Source organism: Chenopodium album, chromosome 9 (assembly GCF_948465745.1).
Source record: "Chenopodium album chromosome 9, dcCheAlbu1.1, whole genome shotgun sequence".
Taxonomy (NCBI): Eukaryota; Viridiplantae; Streptophyta; class Magnoliopsida; order Caryophyllales; family Amaranthaceae; genus Chenopodium; species Chenopodium album.
The window spans coordinates 5,687,488-5,713,585 of record NC_137842.1 but is presented as its reverse complement, the minus strand read 5'-3'; the positions used below and the strand labels follow the sequence as shown (position 1 = coordinate 5,713,585).

The 26,098-nt window shown below is 34.1% G+C and overlaps 3 protein-coding genes across 3 annotated transcripts; 1 reads left to right on the top strand and 2 right to left on the bottom strand.

The window, feature by feature from the left end:
- Positions 1-2,037: 2,037 nt before the first annotated feature.
- On the top strand, positions 2,038-7,475 carry LOC145558317 (acetyl-CoA acetyltransferase 2-like). The gene is made up of 15 exons (XM_081619524.1): positions 2,038-2,172; positions 2,560-2,618; positions 3,619-3,717; positions 3,838-4,011; positions 4,100-4,205; positions 4,553-4,691; positions 4,922-4,999; positions 5,083-5,148; positions 5,595-5,680; positions 5,825-5,924; positions 6,094-6,204; positions 6,296-6,337; positions 6,521-6,607; positions 6,815-6,919; positions 7,140-7,475. Exons 2-14 carry the CDS (start codon positions 2,579-2,581, stop codon positions 6,902-6,904), a joined length of 1,218 nt encoding a protein of 405 aa, XP_081475650.1. The 5' UTR covers positions 2,038-2,172; positions 2,560-2,578; the 3' UTR covers positions 6,905-6,919; positions 7,140-7,475.
- A 702-nt stretch (positions 7,476-8,177) lies between these two features.
- On the bottom strand, positions 8,178-14,044 carry LOC145558316 (transmembrane emp24 domain-containing protein p24beta2-like). Its single transcript, XM_081619523.1, has 5 exons — positions 13,844-14,044; positions 13,495-13,725; positions 9,521-9,707; positions 9,322-9,429; positions 8,178-8,586 (listed from the first exon to the last, which is right to left on the bottom strand). The coding sequence occupies exons 2-5, from the start codon at positions 13,708-13,710 to the stop codon at positions 8,453-8,455; spliced, it is 645 nt and encodes a 214-aa protein (XP_081475649.1). The 5' UTR covers positions 13,711-13,725; positions 13,844-14,044; the 3' UTR covers positions 8,178-8,452.
- Positions 14,045-21,807: 7,763 nt separating this feature from the next.
- LOC145559469 (uncharacterized) lies at positions 21,808-25,740 on the bottom strand. The gene is made up of 6 exons (XM_081620894.1): positions 25,338-25,740; positions 23,429-23,716; positions 23,264-23,312; positions 22,764-23,175; positions 22,412-22,487; positions 21,808-22,267 (listed from the first exon to the last, which is right to left on the bottom strand). Exons 1-6 carry the CDS (start codon positions 25,710-25,712, stop codon positions 22,100-22,102), a joined length of 1,368 nt encoding a protein of 455 aa, XP_081477020.1. The 5' UTR covers positions 25,713-25,740; the 3' UTR covers positions 21,808-22,099.
- Between the last annotated feature and the right edge of the window lie 358 nt (positions 25,741-26,098).

Sequence of the window (26,098 nt, the reverse complement as noted above, 5' to 3'; positions counted from 1 at the left end):
CGTGGTGGAGTCGCATATAGCACGCGACTATGGTTTTTATGCGAAAAAAAACACTTACCGGTGTTTTCCCCACATTTCCAGGCAAATGAACCCCATTCCCACGCCGCGATTCCATTATCGTCGGCCTCTTCCTTTTTCCGGTTGATTTGGTATGATAAGTGGTTGATTTGGTGTGATAGATAGTGAGAAAATTGGATGATTCCGGCGAGCTTAGGGTGGTGGTGGTGATGGTATTTAACGTGATGGTGATTCTGACAAGCTTAGGGTGGTGGTGATGGTGTTTAGGGTGATGGTGGTGGAAGGAGTATGATTGGTGAGAAAAATTGAATGATGTCAAACATGTAAGTTATAAGGGTAAATGAGTAATTTAATACCGCACCCTAAGTAATTCTATTGTGGCATTTAGTAACCCCCGAAAAAAGACCTAAGTAATTGAGATGACTCTTTCACCCACAAAAAAAAAAGAAAAAAAAAGAGAGAGAAAGTAATAATGAGTACTCCCTCCGTGTTTTTTTTTTTTTAAGTGTTACAGTTTGACCAACACATAGTTTTAGGCAATTTAATTGACTTAAATAAAATAAGAAGTAAGAGGGGTAGTTGGAGTATTAAAAAATTGTAAAAGAAAGATAGTGGAATTAATAGTTTATTGAAAAGTAATGAATGTGAGAGGAGAGATATAATATAAAAAGTAGTAGTGGGTTTGGGTGGGGCATATGAGAGGAGAGAGATATAATATTTTAATGTAATTTTTTGCCAAAAAAGGAAGTGTAACACTTATTAAAACACGGCCGGATTGGGTAAGTATAACACTTAAAAAAACACAGAGGGAGTATTAGAAAACCATAAAAATAGTACTAAAGGTACAAATGCACATGGAAAAGTAAGGATATTTGAGTATTTAAATGATAAAGCAAGGGTAATTTTGTCTAAAAAAGAAAAGATGCTAAATGTAAATAATAAAAAGGAATATCTAAAATGGAAACGTAAAGAACAAAAGGGAGCGGAGGGAGTAGTAGTCAAAGTATTGCATTGACATACGTGCACAAGGAAAACATTTAATTTATTTAAATACTAGAGAATGTTATATTTTCCTTGGTTAAAAGTTGATGATCTATCTAATTTGACAATTATACGTTACTTATACTAATAGTATAATATCCTTGATGGATATATTGTCTAAGTATCAAATAAAGTTTGACTCACTTAGCAATAGTCTTACCTTATATTTAAGAAATCTAATGTTCGAATCCTATCAAGGTACGAAGTATTTGAAGTTGGAGATCTTATTACCTTGCGTTTTTATTACACATAAAATTAAAAAGTATTAATTGGTATTTCTCCAAATTTATTTTTAATTTTATTTTTAAATTACAATGTTTTAACCTCTATATTATTTACATACCTTAATTTGAGCATCATACACGATACATCGGTAAGAAAAACAGTTTAACAACAAAAGATGAACACATAATTAGATCTCAAATCTTAAAACTTAAGCAAATATTTGAAAACAGAGACAACAAAATCACAAGATAACAAGAAGATAACATAACCAAGATCACCCAATAAGAAAATTGAAATTGTTGATATTGAAATCGTTTATCACGTCCTACAAAAGTACATGTACTCTACGACCATTCTCGCTCTCCAACTTAGAAACTTAAACACAACACATTTATTATTCTTAATTAAATTAGTTTTAAAATAATTAAAAATAAATTTAAAAAAAAAACTAGAAAAAAAAAAAAAACTTTTGTTTTTGTAGTTGACATCGTTTGATTTTTACACTAGTTACGCACTACACTTTTACTTGCTTTTGTAATTTATACATACGATAATATGTAATCATGTACGATTTTCTTTGAATCGTTTCAATGTATATTTTATTAATATACATTTTTAATAATTTTATAATGTCGACGAATAGATATATTAAGCATTTAAAATATGCGTTAACAATTGTGATAATACAATGGTGTCAATTAAAAAGACGGAGTTAGTAGTAAAGAATTGGAATATAGAGATGGACGCCTTGTTTGATTTAATCTGCGAGATCCTCGTGCTCTCCTCACTCTCAAGTCCTATAAATCTCTGCCTTTGCCACCCTCTCTTTCTTCCCATACTCTCTTTCTCTCTCTTCTTCAAATACTTTGATTTCCTCTCTTTCTCTAAGTAAGTAACTCCATTTTTTGTTTTACACATTTTCAATCAATTCTTCTTGTTTTTCACGCTCTTTTTAATCTGTCATTTCTGGGTTCTCAAAAAAAAAAAAAACAAAAAAAAAAAAAAAAAACTGTGATTTCTGTAGTCATTACTATTGTTCATTGACTTTTTTTGTTAGGATGATTAAATGGGTCATGTTTCATTTCTCAATTTGTGAAGTTATAGTTTTTTATTTATCGTCGAATTTCTATGAATTTTGGTTGTTGTTGTAGTAGAATTTTCTGCTGTTTTTTGGGATCATTCATAAAAAATGGTTGAATTTTCTAGTGTTTTATATCTTGTAATTGTGTCAAATTTGGGAATATGACTAATGATTTGTGATTTTTGCTTCTACAGTTATTCGTCGACTTGAATTATGACTCCTGCACTAGATTCCAAGTCAATCAATCCCAAAGGTTAAATCTTTAATTCAATTGATTTGCATTGTTTTGTTCTTGTTTCGATGTGAGATTTGGTATCAGGTCTTGGGTCATGTTCATTCCAAAATGTGTATAATTATTCGATTTAAAATCCAAATAATTCATTTTTTAACTCAAATAAAAATCAATCTAAAATTCTAAAATCAATTTTTTTTACCATACCCGTTTTTTGGAATTTTTTTTTTTTGCCGTTTCCCATTTCTGTACCCGTACCCGTTTTTGTACCCATATCCGTTTCCGTGCAACCTAGCTAAGACGTTGCCACCTAAGTGATCTTTTACATTAATTACATCTATGATTGGCTTGCATTATGGCCTTATGGGTCTTAAATGGATTGTTGTTCTTGCACATTTTAGTTTGTGAAGTGTTTATATAGGTGTTTTTGAAGTGGTTTAGTGATTTATAGCGGTATTTTGCTTGGTGTGACGTCGAAAAAGCTTGATGATCATCTTATAATCTTTAAGACACTAGAGTGTACCTGTGCAAATGCAAGGGGTGCTATATGATTATTTATTTTATTCCTAGTATTTCAAATGTGGGAAATTGATTTTGATATATAACTAGACCTTTTTTTTGTAAGGAATTTTTGGTTTTTAATATAATTATTGATTATTATTGATTTTAGAATAATTAGGTCCCATTTATTTTTTAGAATAATAATCATAATTGCTTTTAGAATAATGCAAGGAATTAAACCCCTTTTTTGCCCAAGGAATTATTGATCTTTGAGGAAATTGATTTTGATATAGAATTTAATGTAGTAATGAATGATTTAAAAGGAAAACAATGTTGAGAGTTATCTTTTAAAGGTCGATAATGGAAGCTTAGGAAGAAATTATTGGGTTTCTTTTGTTGTGTTTAGAAATCTGAAGCTTATATTGGCAACAAAAGATCCTTCTAGTATTTCATGAGTTATAGATTCTTGAGATTCGAGATTTATATTGTCCATACAATTGTCTTGTTTTTTTTTATGCAGATGTCTGCATTGTTGGTGTTGCGCGTACACCCATGGGTGGTTTCCTTGGTACATTGTCATCCTTGACGGCCACTAAGCTTGGATCTGTTGCTATTGAGGGTAAGATTATGTCTATTTATTAGATAGTCTTATATTGTACTAGTCTTTTGGTGGCGTTTTACCTTTTTTACATATAAATTAATAAATAAAGTGACTGATTTTCACTTACAAAAAACGTAGGTGCATTGAAAAGGGCAAATATCGATCCATCCCTTGTACAAGAAGTGATTTTCGGAAATGTTCTTAGTGCAAATTTGGGTCAGGCTCCTGCAAGGCAAGCAGCATTAGGGGCAGGAATACCAAATACAGTGGTATGTACCACGGTTAATAAAGTTTGTGCATCAGGGATGAAAGGTATAGTGTGCACTATCATATACCATTAAACAATCTTTGCATGTAATACAATTTTGAAAACATATTTGCCTGTTTTCTTTGTTTACAGCTGTGATGCTTGCGGCACAAAGTATCCAATTGGGCCTCAATGACGTTGTTGTGGCAGGAGGCATGGAAAGCATGTCAAATGCTCCTAAATACATAGCTGAAGCCAGGTTGATGCTACAATCTTATTAATTCTAGTGTTTGTTATCAATTTACTTAATTGGTTTAGTATCTTCATAAAGTGCCCTTAGCCCTTCCTATCAATATAAATATATACCCCATAATGATATAATAAATAAATAAACGACGGAAGTGAATTTATGAGGCAAATAACCAAAACAATGCATAGAAGGGCATTGTTGTATCGTTGTCTTATGTTTACCTTTTTTAGACCATCCCACAGTACTATCTGAATGATGTATTATTGTCTTATGTTTACCTGTCTAGAGCTGTTCTTCTCACGTCCCATAAACTAGTGCATGTAATATACATCTCACCTTATATGCCAACATTTCAGGAAGGGTTCCCGTCTTGGACATGACACACTTGTTGATGGGATGCTCAAAGATGGGCTGTGGGATGTTTACAATGATTGTGGCATGGGAGTTTGTGCTGAATTATGTGCGGAACATCATGCAGTAACAAGAGAGGATCAGGTAAAGTCTTGACTCCATTTTTAATGCTTGTACTGTCCATATATAGGGTAACTATGTCTTGCACTAACTAATTGTTTTTTGATGCAATTATGCTTAAAGTTGGAGATAAGTCCATATTATCACCACAATTGATAAATAAACCTTTAAATTAAACCTATGTGGTAAAAGCTATTGCATTTCTTCTCTATTTCATGCACTGAATAAATTACTTGTTTTGCATGACGCTACAGGATAACTATGCTTGCCAAAGCTTTGAGCGTGGTGTTGCTGCTCAGGAGGCCGGTGCTTTTTCATGGGAGATAGTTCCCGTAAGGGCATAACTTTGTTGTTATATATTCATTCTCTTTTCTATGATTGTTTCATATTGATATATATATATGTATCGGTGCAGGTTGAAGTTTCTGGTGGAAGGGGAAAACCAACAACAGTCGTTGATAAAGATGAAGGCCCTACTAAGGTATAATAATGATAACTAACATTGTCAATGACATCTCATGTTGAAAAAGTGATTAATATGTGTACGTTAATGTTTGTTTATCTCTTTGTAATATTGATTTTATTTGATGCTATGTGTCTTTTCATTTATTTTACCAAAAACCTTTTTCCTTTCCTATTCAATTTTTCTTTTATGGCTTTCAAAATGCAATGACCTTGTGGAGACTATTGAGTTATTGGCGTGGTCCTGGTGTAGCCAAGAAGTAGCCCTTCTATGTAATTTTCAATATCTTTTATCAAAAAAAAAAAAAAAAAGAATGAAAAAGTTGTTATCTAGTGGCTTATAAGCTCTCTGAACTACTGTTCATGATTTTACATCTGTATTCTGCCAAGAATTTTATTTCTGTTTATGCTATCTTTATCATGGGCTACTTGAGTTCATTTTTTTTCTTCTCTTGTGTGTTGCAGTATGACCCTGCGAAATTAAGAAAACTTAGACCAAGTTTCAAAGCAGATGGAGGTACTGTTACCGCTGGAAATGCTTCTAGCATAAGGTTTGTCATAAGCTTATGTATAGTGTTTTTGGAAATACTTTATTGTGGATATTGTGCTTGTTAGGTGATATATATGTAGGGAAGTCAAATGTTGCAAACTTGCAGTCCATGCACTCTTCTAACAATTTTATTGTTTGATGACAGTGATGGTGCTGCTGCAATTGTTTTAGTGAGTGGACAGAAGGCACTAGAGCTTGGGTTAGAGGTGATTGCTAAGATTAGTGGTTATGGAGATGCCGCTCAGGTATTGCATGGATTTTTTACTTGTAGACAACATACTCTAGAGTTTTATGTAAAAAATTTGGAGGATTATTATCATCTATAACGTAATATGTTTTTTTAATGGCTAATATGCATTTTGAATTCTGCCATCATGGGTATTGTTGTGTTATTGAATCCTAATTAATGGTCAGGCTCCAGAGAATTTTACGACAGCTCCCGCCCTCGCAATACCAAAGGCCATTTCTCATGCAGGCTTAAATGCTTCTCAGATTGATTACTATGAGATAAATGAAGCTTTCGCTGTAAGTGCTCTTTTTCTTTGTCATGCTTGAAACTATGAGCAATTGTCAATCTGTCATTATTTTTTAATTAATCTTCTTCTGACATGAGCAGGTTGTTTCTGTTGCGAATATGAAATTGCTTGGGCTTTCCGAGGTCAGTCTCTTGGGACATAAAACTTCTTGCACACTGAAAAAAATAGTATATTTATGCTCAATTATGTTTGCATGAAGCTGTCATGTCCACATCATTGTACTATTATGGTTTCTTCATATGCTAACAAGGTTTTGAGCCTTTCGACTCGATAGTGTTTGTTTACATCTACCTTCAATTCTGCAGGATAAAGTAAATGTGCACGGTGGAGCTGTGTCCTTGGGACACCCTCTTGGGTGCAGTGGAGCACGAATCATCGTTACACTTTTGGGGGTATGGCTCTATTTGCTCTTTTATGGTGTATGTATAGTTTGGCGCATTTGACACCGTAACAATTTTATCATCCTCATACAATAGTGGGTATATTAGGTTAAAACAAGTTATCAAAAGTATCTGAATGCAACACTTTTTTGGTTGGCTGTATCTTTTGACGGGGTTGTTATTGCCTCTTTCCTGAATGTGATTGCATTGCTTTTACAGGTATTACGACAGAAAAGTGGGAAATATGGTGTTGCTGGTGTTTGTAATGGTGGAGGTGGTGCATCTGCTCTTGTTGTAGAGCTTTTGTAAGACTTGATATTTAAGGTAACCTAAGCAATAGTCCTACTCATTGCAGTTTTGATTATTAATATTTCGTCAAGCTTTGGGCATCTTCATTCCTCCTTTTGCCCCTTATATGGTTCTACACTTTCTGAAATAGAAATTCCAGCAGTATATTTTAGTAGTATCATTCAGTGAAGAATACTAAATAAATTTGACTGGGAGAGAATTCTAAAATGTGTTTTATTATACTTTTACATTGCAGGCTTATTGAGGACTTAGCTCATCACAATATTGGAGGAGCAGTTAGCAATAAGTTGTACAACCTGTCATTTATGACATTTTTATGCCCTTAATATGGCTCCAATTATGCAAGCAATTTTTTTAAAAAAATTAATAGTGGTACAAATGTTTTTGTACTTTGGTAGCTTTTGTTTTTCTTTTTTTTTTTGTTTTGTTTTTTTTTTTTTTTTTTTTTTTTTTTTTTTGCGTTTGGAAGTTTAGATGATATGATAGTATTTGTTTTATGTTGTACTAGGACTGACCTATTGAATGGGGCATAAGTTGTATTCTTAGTATCTCATCTTGAAGTTTCTGTCTATTCTTGATTTTAAGTAATAATAAGCCGAATGCTGATTTCGAAAATGGAATTGAATCCATTGCATATTGCAATTAACCTGAATGGTGAGTGCAAGTCCATCAGCTGGATTATTAAACAGTTGGTATTGTGTTATTATCATTGACAGGTGAAAACTGATGGTTTTCAACTTCAAAGTCCATCATCTTGTATTAAGACTCTTAAAGAGTGGCAGCTAATCATTAATTTGTAGGGGCCTAATAGCTCATCTTCACATACTTGTATAATACTTTCATAAATTTTGTTTATCACAAAGGTATGAAAAAAAATGAAATGCGATATTCATTGGATAACCCTTTGAAACAGTTCCTAAAATGGTATTAATTTGGAAATATATGTCAAAGTCACACGGTAATCAATGTAGTTAATGTTTATTTCAAGATAATATGTTCTCCGGGGTTTGTTAGTTTTTGCCATGTTCATTTACTCGCTACTATGGACAATAATAATTATGAACATTAATTATTGACATTAATATATGAAACAATGTAGTTAATGAAAGCAACAGGAAACAAGATCTAAAAAAAATTTTAACATGGGCTAGGTTGCTTGCTATATGAAACAATATAAATTAATATAAACTAGAAATGGCATAACATCAATTGAGTATATATGTAATCAGGAAACACTTTTGTGAGACTTTTCAAGTGCATTTGCACATCCAACTAACAACTAACATCTCAAGAGAGTGCGGATAACCAAATATAAATAGAGATACAAGGTATACTTGATACTAGTACAACACATATTACAGACTACACGAAACCGAAACCTAAAAGATAAATAAATTCTCAACATATAGAGGTAATTGCCGCCCAAACTTCTACTTTGAACTACCTACCAAGAAGGAAAAAAAAAGGAATGGCAAAAGCACAAAAGTGGGAACTATATGAAGCTGCTCTAAAATTGGGGGCAACAGGTATTCATTCACCAACAAAACATTAAACTCTGGATGTCCCAAGCTTGCGTTCAAAAAGGCGTTTGAGCAAATAGACTTGGAGAACACTCACCCCAATAAGTGCTGCTGATTCAAAGATTGCCTTATGGATTGCTCTTTTGCTCATTCCTTCGTTAACTGCATCAAAATCAGGCAAATTTCAAGTCATATTTGTCATGCTGTTAACAATGCACACAAGAACTACATTTTTAAACGATAAGGGAGAATTCTGCATTTTTTACAGCTCGTTCTAAAACCAGCAAGAGATAATTTTTACTCTTTAAGTTTCACTCCCTGATGCATAAAACTGATACTTGCCTATCCTTAAAAAAGTTTACAAAGGCACATTATTAGCAATTTTTCTAGTAAAAAACATGCAATTTAGGATGTTATTTGATCATATAACTTCCAAGATAGGGAAGCATATTCTAGGCAAGCGCAAAACGGGGATTACAACAAAAATATCCAATTTCAATTTTATTATGCATAAGCATAAAGAACAGCTCCCAGCTAAAATTATTCATGAACAACACATAATCACAAGTTCATGGTATAGTTCACTTAATGTTGAATCAAAATTGGCACCGGACTAAAACAAGTCTGTAAAAATCTAGTTTGCAGGGCCTAAAAGATGAACTAATCTAATACTGTCTCCCATGAACAATAATTGTATTCATAGAATAACATCTTCCTGATATTCTAGAGAAGCTTAAATCCTTATAATTGCATACTTTTGGCAAAGGTCTAATTTTGGAAATTTTGATCTAAACCAACTTTTAGTTACTATAAGGTTCACTTTTGGAATACACAGGAAACAGAAATTTTTATAAAGAAAGCATGAATTGAAATAAAAAATGTTCCCAAAGAACGTACTTATTGCTTGACGATCGGTCTCAGCCTCCAACCAGTGCTGTTCAAACTGTATGTTGTAGAGAGCCTCCTCCAATTTATTAATCTGTTCATACACTGGATTCAAATGCTCTGCAAATTGACACATTGGCCTCATAAGATTTTCCTTAAATGAAACAGTAGAAATTTTTTGTTCAAATAAGGCAATGTATTGAGCTATTACCATCTTTTGCATGATGATCAACATATCCATAGTGACCGGCAAGCACATCAAAATCTATTGTTTCATGATACGGGGACCCATTGGTAAAGCAAAAGTTGTAGACCCCTTTCTTGTGGGCGATAAACTCAAACTTCTCACTAGTTTTGTCACGAGTGTCATGGATTTGTTCACCATCAGGTCCTTTCACCTGGCATCAAGTCAATATGCCAATAAAGAGTAAGAGAAAAGTTTGCTATATATTTCTAACAATAATCTGTCCAAAGCATGAAGTTCAATTAAAAGATAATTTTGAATCACTATTAAATTGCAGGTAAAAATAAAAAATCTTGCGGGGCTTTTTAACTAAAAAGCCTTTTAAGGAGGAGTTTGGATTGAAACTGCCATTTCGCTTTTGGTTGCAAATCAAAACCGTAGACCGTTTGTATAGAGCATCGAGTACAAGTTCCATGTGACCAAAGGCTTTGTTTGTGATGGAGCGGGGGGCACAAGGCTCATATAGATGTAAATCATACAAGTGGGATATCAAGTAGACACATTATGAACTATCACCCCCGCTACATGGGGTATGAGCTTCTATAAGTGCCATCACTCACAGTTATCCTTGATACCACTCCTCCTCCTCCAACCAAAACAAAATATATACCTACGCTTTGACATAAAGATGGCTGCTTTCTCATCAGCCTACTCATAAATGACACCCAATTTTCAAAAAAACTGCTATAAAATTCATCATTTATGGAATTGCTTCCACCAAGAATGTGACCACTGGGATTTAAGACCTCATCCTCAATTAGGGCAAAAGAATCAAGTGTATCAGTCTCATTGTCCACACTTAAGATACTTTACACATTTATTGTGTTTTCTTCACAAAGTACTTGACTGTGGATGTGGTGGTCTGTCAAGGTGATTTGTTAAGAAAAAAGGACCTCTACTGGTGCAGAGTCAGAAATTAGGCTTGTATGTCGCATTGCTCTATTTTATTATCAAGTTAGCAATTTATTATCATGTATTGCACTAGTGTGGATCATAATTATAATGAGGTTCATAATCTAGCCTGAATTTCTTTTCTATAAAAGAGAGAGAGACAAAGAAATCAAGTATAAATACTCTAACAAATATCTTCTTTTCAATTATGGAATCCCTGGGTCTTTTTATGTGATTGTATCAAAAGGCCATCCCCTAACATCATATATACTAAGAGAGAGAGAGAGAGAGAGAGGGGGGGGGGGGAGGGTCCAACCGATTCCAACCCATCTATGATTCTAGGAAATAAAAGAGGAATTATCCAAAATTAGCCCCTTCATCTCCCATAGTCCAACTTTTAAAGTTGCCACAAACCTACTCCAACAGAATTTAGCATCAAACTACTAACAGAAACTTAATCTGAAGTAGCTATATAAGAAGGATTTTGTCCAAGTTCCCATACTGCTCTCAGTTTCTTTACATGATTGACTTGGAAGTATAGTTAGTATAACATTAGATTTCCATTAAAAAAGACAGTCAGATGAACTAGGCTAATTTAAATAATCAAGTGATATACATATCAAGACAAAAGGAAAAATTTTAAAAACTGTGTACTTATTAAATCTTTGATTTCTCATATGGAAAGAAATGAAGATATATACTTGTATAAAAGATAGGATCAAAAATTCTTGAAAAGTCAACAATAGGTTTTGAAATCAGTCATCAATTACTATTAAGCCATACATTACAGAGGAGAAAGCTACCAACTCTGAAAGATTCTTCAGCAACACATTGCTAAGTCATAATGACTTATACAAAAAAAATCACATCCTAGCATGATTAATGTTCCTAACATTTACTCGCTGGCAAACACAATAAGAGGCTGACCAACTCTAAATTGGATGGTTTATGAGTTCCTCAATCCTCACAGCCAACCATAAACTTGTCCATGAGAGTAAAACTGACAAGAATTTACTCCTACGCACTCCACCACACCACCTTGACTTCTATTTCCTATGTAGAGGGAATATGAAGCGTGGGGTTTGTCCATACATGAGAATTATATTGGGTCTCGCCTCTCATCAAAAGAAACCATTGTTGTTCACTCTTCCTTAGGTTTTAATAGATACTAATGGCTAAAGTAGCAACTTTAGTTCAAACAAAATTCACATCAAAAAAAGAGGATAGCACATGGATTTACAATTACACCATCTCCCATTTCACTATCTACACAATATCCTCTCTATTTTAATAACCAAGCAAAACTACACGAAAAAAGATTCAAACAATAACACAATTACCTAATCAAAATCCGCCTTCGACAACAATGGTAGTTCACATACCTAATAGAAACTAATTCCAATCCAAACATAAATTCAATGAACTTCCCGTTCATACCATATAAATTTGTGAGAGAACTCTATATGAACAAATAAGCTTAAAATAGCTTTGCTTACACTAAGATTCTCAATTAGATAATCATACAAATTTAGATCTTCTCCAGAAACATTAATCAACAGAATGCAGGACACTAATCACTATATAGGCAGGATGCTCTGTTCCTTCACTCAGGAAATCAGAATGATGCAAACTAAAAACAGCAAAATAAACTACCCACCAGAAAAACTAGAAAAAATAATCAAAATAAACCGCTGGATAAACCTCCAAAAACTTATATTGGCATCAGATAGAAAAATCTGGAAAGGGAACCTAAGATAAAACAAGAGCTTTGAGTACACCTTGGAGCAACTCAATTTACGGCAATAGAAAGCAACAATTACTTCAAAGTTCAGCCATTGGTAGTAATTCAATGATTCAGAAGGTGAACAAATAATCAATCAACATCAACCAACATCTGCTAAACAAAACAGTCTAAAGGGCTATGATTCCTAGTTCCTTCCAAGGGTACGGATGAAATCAAGACAAGAAATTGTATCAGACTCACTTTCCAACTCTTTCACCATCCAATTGCAGCAATTCGATTAATAACGCTCATTATGACTCCGAAAATTTAGAGAATTGCAATAGAAGACAGCCAAAAGTTAAATAGTGGTAGACCGTAGTCCGTATATAGGCCTTTAGGGCATGCCACCAGACAATTTTATCCTTTTTAATTTTCTATTTCCAGCAATGATGAGCTAAAATTTCATCATTAAAATAAAATAAATCAAGACTAAACAGTCAATTCTTAACAAAAGTAAAAAGATGATCGACAAGCTAAGTCCTCCAAAAAGGAAAAAAAAAAAAAAAAAAAAACTTGCATCCATGTCCTCCGATTAAAAAGAAGACTCAGAACACCAACAATACTGATGTATACTAGCATCAAACAGATAGATGGCATCATGTGCTCAGAAAAATTAAATAACAAATACCGAACTAGATCAAAAATAAACCTTCACAAACTGATCAATGAAAATAGACCAAAAAAGAGGAAGAGCCGAAGAGGTAACATTCCATGACTAAATCGGCCAAAGCCAAAGAAATAGGTCAGCAAAACTAGACATAATTTAGAATTAATCTAACTGCATTCAGAATAACTATTACTTTTTGCTCTACATAGAAAGCAGAATTTCCTAGATCACTGGTTGCAGCATTTGGTTAAGATTCTTAGAATCAACTGTTTATTGGTCTCCAGTTCAATTATCATTGAATTCATCTTAGGAAAATTCCACGATCGATTTATATCACTTACTACTTTGCTAGGCTATCTTAGCACAAATCATTTTAGTCGGTTAGCTAGACTACATAATTTAATTAACCAGGCATGAACTCTTTGAGTTCCTTCATATCAGCAGATCGATTATATCCCAGATTCTACACCTTCCAAGCTCAATTGTTGTTTCCCTAACATAAGTTAAGTAAATCATAATGCAATAACAAAATCACAAATTAAACCAAAACCCATCAACAAAATCAAGTCTTGAGCATAAAATTCCATAAAATAAAAGGCAAATTCAACAAAACCTATATAAAAAATAAAAATAATAAGGAGATAAAGAAGAAGAAAATACCACAAGATCAACGCCACCTTCATTGTCACGATGCCAAGGAGTATCAGCTTTTATAACAACAAAGGAAAAATGAAGAGTATCACCTTCATATTCAACCTTATGAGAAAAGCATTCTTCTCTATCAATCACAAATCTTAACCCATTTACTCCGTTTAATATTCTAATACTCCATAACATTATTATTATAATACCCATCAAATTTTTCTTAAGACCCATCTTTTTCTTCTTATTCTGCATCATTGTAACATGAATTAATGAATAATTGAACAAAAAAATATACAAAAATAAGTCAAAAGATAGAAAATTTGAAGATTTTAGAATCTGGGTAATGCAGAATTGAGCAAATTACCTCTTAAATTAAACCAAAAAAGGTGCTTGAATTTGGAATAATTGGGATTTTTTTTTTTGTTTAGTTTTATTGATCTGCAAGATTATGAATTTGATTGAAGTTAAAGTTTCTGGCTTTTTGAGGTTGGAAACTTAGAACATCCCAACCCCTCTTTTTTTTTGTTTTTTTTTTTTTTTTTTTTTTGGTTTTTAATTTTTTTGGTTTTCTAAATTATGAGAGGAAGAGGAAGAAAAGGGCATGTGAGGGGCGGTACTTTTGAAGGGTTTGAGTTATACGTATTTTTTGTGATGTGGCGAATTCTCATTGGTTTTTATGAACAAACAAGTGACAATATTAGTTAACTAATGTTTTACTTTAAACTTCAAATGCTAATTGGAATCGAATTGGAATTCCTTTATTCAGTAACTACCCAAAGTAACCAATTTTACATCAAAAATTTGTGTGGGTAAATTGTTTTTATCTAAGTAGCCCGAGTAGGAGCCTAAAGGAGAATTTGCCACATATAAATCTGGCAAAGTTTCATCCTAAAAGCAATTGGTGATAGGTGGAATAGTCTCACCATTTTTATATATTAGCTATTCTTTTCATTTTTTCAATACGAGATCATTTTTTTTTTACGGGTTCAATGTGAAATTACTAGTTTCAACTCCATTGTAATTTTTTATTTTTTTATTTTTTAATGTTATCCTATACATACATGTGAGCTACCTTTAATCTTGCAATGTAGATATGCCACAAGTTTTGTTGTTGGGCCCTCTTTGGATTTCCAACATGAGGTCAAAGGCCCTAAGGCCTTGTTTAGGCAATTACAATTTTATTGAGCTACTACTTCAAAAAACAAATCTTCAAATCATTTTCATCTTGCATTCTTCAAATCATTGAACCCTCTCTTATTCAGTGTTGACAATAGATTATGATTGTTAGCTCTAATACCATGACAAGTTTTAGTTAACGATGTAGTATTATAGAAGTAGCTTTTAATGTTTTCAAAAAAATAGAAGTAGCTTTTAATATTATTGAAAAAATCATTAAATATCTATATTCAAGAATTCTTAGTTACTCTCAATTAAACATTCCTAACTGTAGGAGTTTATAGGTACTACGCAGCGGAAATAATATGAATCATATTCAAACAATACCGATCCCAAGAATCACATGCATAACACACAAGACACGTAATCATACCTTTGACGCGTGAATTCCATGAAGCTATTCGACGGGCAAACCAGGGAGAGAATAGAGCCACAAGCGTTGCTCCTCTACTTAGTCCACGAGATTCGAACGAGCCGTCCACCAATACTAGATTGGTCGAGTGATTGAGGAAAACCGCGATCACCACCTTTATGGACAACCGACCACCGCACGAACCACCACCACCACGACACACCACCGGCGCCTAGGAGGAGGAGAGAACCGTGTGAGAGAGAGGACTATGAGAGGGGTTGGGTTTTGTGTTTGCTAATTAGGGTTTGATCACACTGATCAGATAATTGCATACGTCTACTGCAAACCTAGGCACCTAGTCTATTTATAATCTCTTTATAATTAGACTAGGGCACGAAGCCCAAAACTCCTTCTAATCCCCATGTGGTCGGCCACCTAGAGTGATCTGATGAGGCCCATGTTGGGCCTCGTCCTCTAATGCTCGATCTAGCCCCTTTGTGTGACCTTATAGGATCCGTCCAATTGGGCTTTGGGCTATTTTACTAGTCCAAAGATCGTTAGTACCTCTAGCTATGGCAAAACAACGACCCAAAAGTACGAACTTAATTATCTCCATAATTTGATCCATTTATATATCTAGTAATTGCACACGACGAAGACATAACTCCTTCACTAACACCATACAATTTCTCCTATGTTAAACATTAAATATTTATACTCACTAAATCGTACATTGTATCTTAAGATATCATGCTCCTAATATATTGATTATATCTAGGGATGTCAGTGGGGCAAGTCGAGTAGGAGACTCGCCTCTTCTCCGCTGTAGAAATAAGGATAAAAACATACCCTCCTGGATGATGGGGCAGCGTGAATTTTAGATTTTACTCGCCCCACTTCGTAAGCGTCCCATACCCGCATGGACCGCATCCATATATTTTAAAATAAAATTATTCACTTTTATACACTATCTCATAAAATAATAAGATTAAGTAAAATGAAGTAATAAATATAAATATATAATACTTTGTAATAGACTTATAAAAAAAAGTGTAATATTAACAGTGATTTTTTCTCTCATTGTAATTTTTTTTCTTTTATTGTAATCTATATTATGTAGGTGTGGATATCTAAGTGGATGGTGGGGTGCATGGGGATGGTTTTGGAATTATACTCGCCGGTGTAGGGATAGTGATGAAATTTGGACCCGCCATAGGGATTGAGATGGGGATGAAAATGTTAGGTGAGGATAGAGATATGAAGGTCAACATCCGCCCTGCCCTGCCCCATTAACATCCCTAATTATATCTCATGCCTCTAATATTGTCCACATATCAATACAACAAAATGATGTTCTTTTCAAAGCTCCTCTTATCAAATATTAGCTTTTGGAAGTAAAATCAAACTCAATTCCATTAAACATTAACAGTTCACTTTAATCATGATTAAGATTTTTAAAGCAAATTAAAGCTAAACTCAAATTCGTTTTTTATCCCTATCTTAGGGCACAAGGAGAACTAACATTGTCTCATGACACAAGAAGAGCCAATAAATCGTCATTATATTTTTCATCTTCAAAGAAGATTAATTATCCTTAGTGTGACCACATATAACATACATATCCAGCAAGGTTTCACCCTAAACCCAATTGGTTATAGGTAAAGTAACGCACTAGTATTATATGTTAGGTAAAGTGGGACAACTATTTCCAACTCACATGTGAATTATTTTCCCTAGCACAATAATTTTTTATAACCCTGTTTAGGACAAATCTTAGAAAAGGGTTTATAGGAATTTGTTAAAGGTTTTATGGGGTTTTAGTAATCAAATCTGCCAAAAGAAAATAAACACAACCTCCAAATGAATTAGTTAAGATCAATAAAATAATAGAGCTATAATAAAAGATCGAGATAAGAGAGGCATTTCTGAGTAAGGACGAACTGGTGTCAGTAAGGACGAACTGGTGTCAGTAAGGACGAACTGGTGTCAGTAAGGACGACATAAATCAGAGATTTTAATATAAAATTGTAGTAAATTGTATTAGACAATGTACGAATGTGTGTCCTCTTCTATTACAATGAGCATCCTATTTATAATGATTTATAAGTCTAATAAAGGTAAATATTGAAGAATCCTCGCTATTATGGTAATGATGACAATATTGATTGGCATCTTCTTATCTTAGGAAATGTTGACTTAGTGATTGATATTTCCTTGATTTGCTCCTTCAATCATGGGACTTGATTGTGCTTGTTGCCCAAGCATTCATTTCGTGTCTTCAAATGGTCCGAACTTTGAAGGGAAGCTGCCTTACTCAAAAAGGCTCAGTAAGGCAATCGACTTACTCAGAAAGGTGCACCTGAGTCCGTACTGTCCGTACTCAGCAAGGACCACTGCGCGGATAATATATTCCATCAATCAAGTTATTCATTTCCCGATTTAGCTTTATTTGATTGACTCCATAGTCTTCATAAGATCTTTGATTAATTATTGACTTCTTAATTGGACTAATTAAATCCTTGATTATTATTCTTTGATGTCTTTGACCATGTATGCTTCCTATTTCACCTCATTTCCTTATTGAGTGTAATTGATTCTTTTATTATTATCCTTTTCCTAATTTGTAGCTTGCTTGGAATCCACTCCCAACAATAGCCCCCAGTTTTTCTCTCTAGACATCTATCTAGAGAGGAAAATTGTAAAGTTGTCAATTGTTGTCGTACTCAACACGTAGCTTGTAAAATTGATGATAGTGGCAAATGCAGATGAATCTTCTGAACTCGTGTGGTAACTTGTAAAATTTTATAGCCCCCAATGTTTTCATTGTGAGTTTTACGAACATCGTGTCTTACGCTATGCCGCTTCTGGTTTTGTAGATGTATGTATACTATGTTGTGTAGAGATTTCGCGAATGTACCGTTTGTAAATAATGCATGTGTATCCCTTGTATTTCGTATATGTATTGTATCATTGTATGTATCTCATATGTATGTATTTCAGTTGTATTACCGTGTGTATTTCAGTTGTATTACAGTATGTATTTCAGTTGTATTACAGTATGTATTTCAGTTGTATTACAGTATGTATTTCAGTTGTATTATAGTATGTATTTCAGTTATATCTTTCGGTACTGACCGGTCAGATTTGCTGAGATGTCTGTACTCAGTTTTGTTGTTTGAAACCTGCTTAACACATTGGAACTCAAAAAGGCATGTGAATAAATTAGTGTCTTCACCTACTTTTTGCAACCACTTTGAAAAAGAATTCGATAAAAGGTCGTAAATCAACAAAGCGTAATAATTTCAACGTTCAAAAGGTGAATAATTTCAAGAGTAAGTATAAACAAAGACGAATTGATTCATTTCTATACCGAACTGAGTTCAGATGTAGAAACTAACTTCGAAAGTCAGAAAAGACAAACTGATTTGGTTCGGTATGGCCCCTAACTGAGTACGGATAAGAGAATTGTGTTTAAATTTCAAAAAGACAAATCAATTTTATTCGATTCCGGACTGAGTATGGACAGAAGAACTGAGTTCGAAATTCAAAAAGGACAAAGAAATAAATTTACTTCTGTTCCGTACTGAGTATGGACGGAAGGACTGAGTTCGGAATTCAAAAAGGACAAAGAAATAAATTTACTTCTGTTCCGTACTGAGTATGGACAGAAGAACTGCGTTTGAAATTCAAAAAGGACAAAGAAATAAATTTGCTTCCGAGCCGAGTTCGGAAGTCAGAAATGCAACCAAAATAAAGAGGAACATCTAAAGCCCCCAATGACATGATGAGGATCTAGAGTATATAAAAATAACCAAGCTAAACATGCATTAAAAGAAAGTAAGGAAAAAGTAGGTAAAATGTTACTTGAAACGAGTAATGCTTGCAATTCTCCGAATGTCATTAGACCAACTCAGTTTGTAACAATCCATTCGTACCGGTCCTCCTCAAATCGCACTTGGGCCATAGCTTTAGCTTGCACATCTTCGAATGTTGCACAAGGGTACTTGGTTAGTTCCTTATAGAGCCCATTTTCTTCAAAAAGGCCTTGACGGAATGCTTCAATTGCAGTGGGGATGTCACACTTGTAGATCTTTATTTTCTCCTTGTTAAAGCGATTCAAATAACTTCGGAGTGTTTCATCACTTCGTTGTCTAATGTGGTATAGATCGCTTGATTGTTTCCCAAGTGGGCGACTAGTTGCAAATTCTACTTTGAACATGTTGATCATTTCTGCAAAAGATCTAATAGAATAATTAGGTAAATTAATAAACCAAGTAAGGGCCGGACCTGATAAAGTGGATCCAAAACTTTTGCACATGATCGCCTCTCGAATATTTTGTGGTACAAAGCTAGTCATCATCTTTTGTTTGTAGAGCGCAACATGTTCATCGGGATTTCCGGTACCATCGTATGTTGGCATGTCTGGAATGACAAACCGCTTTGGAATTTCCACTAGCTCAATGGATTCGATAAAAGGTGAGTCGGCATAACTGTTGTCAGCTTCTTCCTTGATTGGCCGAGGAACACCGGGGATCTTGTTGATCTTTTCTTCTACTTGCTTGACATGAAAATCTACTATCTTTTTCAAAACTGACTCCTCCCTACTCAGAACGGACTGTGATTCCCCAACTTTTTGATGAAACAAAGCGCGAGGCGGGGTACGATCTCGAGATCTGAAAATTTCTTCGTTTTCATTTCTCGAATTGACATTTGCTGCTGCCATTAAGTGAACTTGATTCCTCAAGGTTTCGTTCTCAAGAGTTAGTTGGGCTAGTTTGGCTTTTGTTTGGATTTTTCCTTCCAACAATGTTTCTATTTGGATTTTTTGTGAGTCTAGGGTTTTCCTCAAGGAACTCATTTCCTCATGGATGTCGGCCATGGTAATCCATCCTTGGTTTCCGAACATGGCTTGGATTTAGGCTTTGTGTTTAAAGGTTTTAGCAAATTTTTTACTACAAGCCCCACGGTGGGCGCCAAATTGTTTAGGACAAATCTTAGAAAAGGGTTTATAGGAATTTGTTAAAGGTTTTATGGGGTTTTAGTAATCAAATCTGCCAAAAGAAAATAAACACAACCTCCAAATGAATTAGTTAAGATCAATAAAATAATAGAGCTATAATAAAAGATCGAGATAAGAGAGGCATTTCTGAGTAAGGACGAACTGGTGTCAGTAAGGACGAACTGGTGTCATAAGGACGACATAAATCAGAGATTTTAATATAAAATTGTAGTAAATTGTATTAGACAATGTACGAATGTGTGTCCTCTTCTATTACAATGAGCATCCTATTTATAATGATTTATAAGTCTAATAAAGGTAAATATTGAAGAATCCTCGCTATTATGGTAATGATGACAATATTGATTGGCATCTTCTTATCTTAGGAAATGTTGACTTAGTGATTGATATTTCCTTGATTTGCTCCTTCAATCATGGGACTTGATTGTGCTTGTTGCCCAAGCATTCATTTCGTGTCTTCAAATGGTCCGAACTTTGAAGGGAAGCTGCCTTACTCAAAAAGGCTCAGTAAGGCAATCGACTTATTCAGAAAGGTGCACCTGAGTCCGTACTGTCCGTACTCAGCAGGGACCACTGCGCGGATAATATATTCCATCAATCAAGTTATTCATTTCCCAATTTAGCTTTATTTGATTGACTCCATAGTCTTCATAAGATCTTTGATTAATTATTGACTTCTTAATTGGACTAATTAAATCCTTGATTATTATTCTTTGATGTCTTTGACCATGTATGCTTCCTATTTCACCTCATTTCCTTATTGAGTGTAATTGATTCTTTTATTATTATCCTTTTCCTAATTTGTAGCTTGCTTGGAATCCACTCCCAACAAACCCCATCACTTAATAATGCTTACTACTTTCCATACATATTTTTAGTTCACTCAGTTGAGTTTAAAATGGGACAGCCATTAATATCCTTAATTATTAAGGAAATAGAGGGAGGGAGACCAAAGAAGAATGACTAACAAAAGACAATTAGATGGGTGTGCAAATAGTGTCAAAATGAAACATGAAAAAAAGAGTTAGTACTGCACGAGTTTAACAAATTTTATAATGAACTATAATGTTAGTTCAAAATCTACCAAAAATTAATCCTCATATTTTTAAATGAAATTGAAAAGGTTTGAATCTTAATTTATACTCGGAATTGAGCCTCAAATCCGAACTAGACCAAAGGTAGAACATTAAAAAAAAAAAAAAAAAAAAAAAAAAAAAAAAAAAAAAAAAAAAAAAAAAAAAGAAAGGTAAAAGATGTAGAATAATATTTTATACAATAAAAATATGAAAATGAATATTCTTTTAGGAAGTGAATCACAACTATATAAAGAAATGAATATTTTTTTTAGGAAGTGAATAAAAAAAACAAAGAAAAAAAAGTTTTGGAGAAAAAAAAAAAAACACCACCAAGAAGTGACATGTGTCATTCTTGATGTCTGTTTTAGTATCATGTTATTGATTTCAGACCTACAATCACTTCAATTTCTAATTTCTTTCTCTCATAAACAATTCATTTTAGTTCAGTTCAATTCATCTCTAATCAGTTTCGTTCAGTTTAGCTCAGTAAATCAGCACATGCCCAAAGTGAATAAAAAAAAAGTTTTTGAGAGAAAATACAACACCAAGAAGTAACATGTGTTATTTTTGGTGTCTGTTTTAGTATTATCTTATTGATGATTGATGGTAAACAAAAGTGTTTGTTCTTGTAAATGCAGAAGAAAAATCTTTGGAATAGCAAGAGATGCATCAGAGATAACAGTAATAAACGAAGAATATACATATACAACTAATAACATAATCACTCAGGCATTAAAACACCATATGCACATCTACAACTTCAGGTAAGACAGTGCTCGATTTAATGTACTATGCAGCTCACGTAATTCACTAGAGGCTTGAGCTGTGTATGTCTACTTCTACAGCGCTATCCGGAATACTGCTGGGCCGTGCTGGCCATGATAACATTAATTACAAACATTACTAAACAGTTTGGTTAAGTTAATATGAACAGTATATCTACGCTTCCATCATAGATACTGCATTCAGTTTGTAAGATTCTACACAATACTCATGTTAGGCATCCAGGATGCGTTGCTCCTCCAAGGCCAACCTTTTGGACAATTGCTGTTGATGGGTAGTGAAAGCTAGATATAAATCCCTTAGCTTCTCCGCCTTGCTGTATTCCTCACTTCCTGACTGAACAACTCTCAATCCATCACCAGCTGACTGCTGCCTTTCGTCCTGTAAATCAGTAAATGGGTAAATGCTCGATGGAATAAATAGGTAAATGCTCGATGGAACAAATACATTTCATAGTAGTGATGATATAGAAGGACACGAGTGGTGGAACAAGACCAAAAACTTGAGATCAAAAGAGAGTCTGACCTTGAGATCTGGTTCCAAACACCAAAAAGAAGGCCTCACTGATTCAGTCGCTGAAGTATCCGACACGATCCATGGCCTGAAGCAACAAATTGTCATCAGTTAGAAAAGTAAAGTGAATTCACTGAACTGTAGCAATAAATAAATAAATAAATAAATAAAAATACAGCCACACTCTTTGCAAGTGCCATGGATTCCAAATTATCAGCAAACAGTACTACGAAGTGCTTATTAAAGACAAAAAACAAAACACAGAGCAAAGATCAAATTGTAGTTAAGTGAAGAAATAAATTATGAAGATTATTCCATTGAAATCATGGGCATTCTCGAAATCAAATGAGATTTTTGTATCTACCTTCCCTTTGATGATGTGATCATCTGATCTGGTTTGACTAGAAAATTACACAACCTCTCGAGATCCTCAGCACACTTAACAACAAGGGCTCCTCTGGTATATGGCTCTGCAGACAAACTCAATAAGACAAAGGCTTCAATTTCAAGACCAGTCTCTTCTAATACAAACTCCACAATTGTTGAACTAGATATGTCCTTCTCCAAGTTCTCAATCACAATAAAATAGCGTGCTTCTGTATCAACTACTTCAGTCGCTCCATTATCCCTCCCTCCCAAACCGATGCTACACACATCTGCCACCAATTTGTCCAAAGAGTAGAAATAATTATCATCATTTAGCCTTTCCTTAGCATGAACATTATCTCCTCCCCCTCCGAGATCTACATCTTCATTCTTTTCATGGCCAATATTTCCTGTTTGGCAGAGGCAGCACAATCAGAAAGGCAAAACTTCTCTTTGCAAAAGAAATCGACACCACTAATCAAAGCATGAATTCCAAACCTTCATCATATGGCACTATACTTCCCATTTGTCTTTCGTCTTCCAAATTCTACAGAATATTAAGGGAAAATCCATCAAACTCATACCATCAGAAAATTCAGAATAGATCTGTTTCATTTAATTTCTAGCACAGTGAATAATTACAACAGCAAATGAACAACTTGCCTGAATTACATTCCAGCGTTGGCAATTTAAAGAGGTAGGACTTTCTTCATTATATGTTATATCCTCATTGATCAAATTAGAACAAGATGAAGTTATTCCTTGCTTCCACTTGGCTAACTCCAAAAAGCAAGCAACCCGTGGATCAAGCCGAGGAGGCTGGATTGGGCAAAGATCTTCAACTCTTGCTGTTGTCAGCGTCCCAGCTTTTGGACCATGCAGCCATGAAAGAATAACAGTGCATGAGCAATTCTCTGTTTCATCCACAATAGTATGCTCCTCACGCTTCACCTATTCCAGAATACAGGTAGAAAAAAAAAAACACCAAGCAGATTTAAGACACATTTTATCTTGATAAGACCAAGCACAAGTTGAATAGAAGCATTAAAAACGTTGAGTGGAGCAGCAGAATAGCACCTCTTCAACTCATATGAAGAAAGGCTACCTACTTAAATTACCCTCTCTGCCTAACAAAGGCATCTAATTCTCCAGTTTAAGATGTTAAAAACTTTATTGTTATCTGGCCAATGTGTTGCTAGCCAACAACTTTAATAGATACGAAGTAACAAACATATGCGAAGTGAGATGTTTAGCGTAAGAAAATGAAGTACACTGCATCATTGCCTCACTAGAAACAGAAAATCCTACAAAAAGCCTGTATATCTTTCATTGGTTAATAATCTTAATATTGTCCTTGATTCTTGATGATAATTTCCTCTTTAAATTCACTTTCCTTCTCTTGGGACAGCTTTTAAATTAATTGAACCTAACAAGTTAGGAAGTTTAAAATCTTAAATTGATAGCAATGATATTACAATGAAGATTGACATCAGCCACCATCCCACATGTACATATGATGCATTAATCTTAGCATCTATGGTAAAATCTAGAGAAATCTAACTACCAAAGTTAGATATCATCTATTGTTTGGTGTGAAGAGAATTTCTTTGTAATTTATTCCTCCTTGAATCTAACAATTAAACTCATTTTGTTTAATCTGTAGAAACCAAGTAAAATAGAAGCAGAACAGTTGATTTGTACATTGTCCATATGACCATACAAATACTCCTTTTTAACAATTGGGAAAAAAACACGTAAATATTATGGCCGTACAGAGTACATTTTATGACCCATTCGGTAAGTGCTAATATAGGTAGGTTTTACTCATGATTTTAAAAGTTACTTAGTGAAGAAAATATCATGCTAAATTGCCAAAATCTACATAAATGCTAGTAGTTCATTCTTAATTTTCTTCTTAAATTGTCATTATCATCCATCAACACCCTATATGAGCTATTGATAGTTGGTGGAAATTTATGAAGACTTCTAGAGTTCTAGGGGTGTTCTATCTCCAATCCTCCATGATTCTATGAACAAAAGCTTTCCTTGTAAAATTGTACACGAACACAAATTTATTATCGTTCTCATGATTTAAACTAACCAAACAAGCCATTAGTATAATAATCTCCTTGTCAAAACCACCTTCAACACTAAAATAGTACAATAAGATCTTCAAATACCATGAATAGTTCCAATTCCTAAAGGTCACCAACATATATGGAAGACATCGAAATCAAACTCGACCTAACACGAACCCAAACACCGTCGACAAAACCTCCCTACACAAGCAATCATATAACCTTGTTACTCATTCCAAGCTAAAACATAGTCTAAACCACAAACAACCCACAATTTCAGGTCAAACCAAACCCTTAATCAAAACAACCTCTTTAATTAAATTAATCCGCTATTATTATATTTCTCTTATACAGTAATTAACTTTATTAACAACATTATTATAAACACATAATCAAATAAGAAAATGTCATATATATATACTACCATAAAAGTATAAAACACTAAACATAAAAAAGACTAAAACTTTGAACAAATTTAAGAGAGAGAGAAAAACCCCTTCAACAATGGCGTCATAAAACCGGCGATCATCACGGCAAATAACGGAATTCATCAAAGCACAAACCCTCATACCAAGTTTGACCTTTACACAATCCGACGGTTCAAACTGCAAAGTCAACGGCCGGAATCGTCGCCGGAAGTCGGAAATTTCGCCGGAGGAGGAGAATTCAGTGGTGTGGAATTCCAAGTCGTGATCATCAGGAAATTCGATGAATTTGACGAGTAAAGTTTGGTTATGAAGAAGGAGTTGAATGTTGTACCAGGCGTCGTCTTCGAGGTTGCGGAATTCGATACCGGGGCCTACTGGCGGTGTTTCTACGGCGGCGGTGGTGGTGGGTTGTTTGGGTGTTTTGCGTTTTTTGATGCCCATTTTTGGTTGTACAGTTCAGAAGTGAGTGAGTGAGTGAGTGAGTGAGTGAGTGGAAGACTGGAAGTAGGAGTGTAGAGTGCTACTGTGGTATGAGTGGTATCATGGAAGAATGGAAGATGAATGGGGTTTTGACTGTTTTTAGGTACGTGTCCACAATTCCACAAATCACAATGTAGTGTACATTTTTATTTTTTTTATTTTTTTTTAATTTTTTTTCAACACAACGCCATTTTTTCATTTTTTATACTCCCAAAGGAACGATCCATTTGGCCTAATTTTAGTCTAAAAAAATGACTCATTAGCATTAAAATACCTACCAATTTGCAACAATATTTGTGTAAAATTAAATTCTCCATATAAAATTTTGTTTTTCCATATACTTTTAT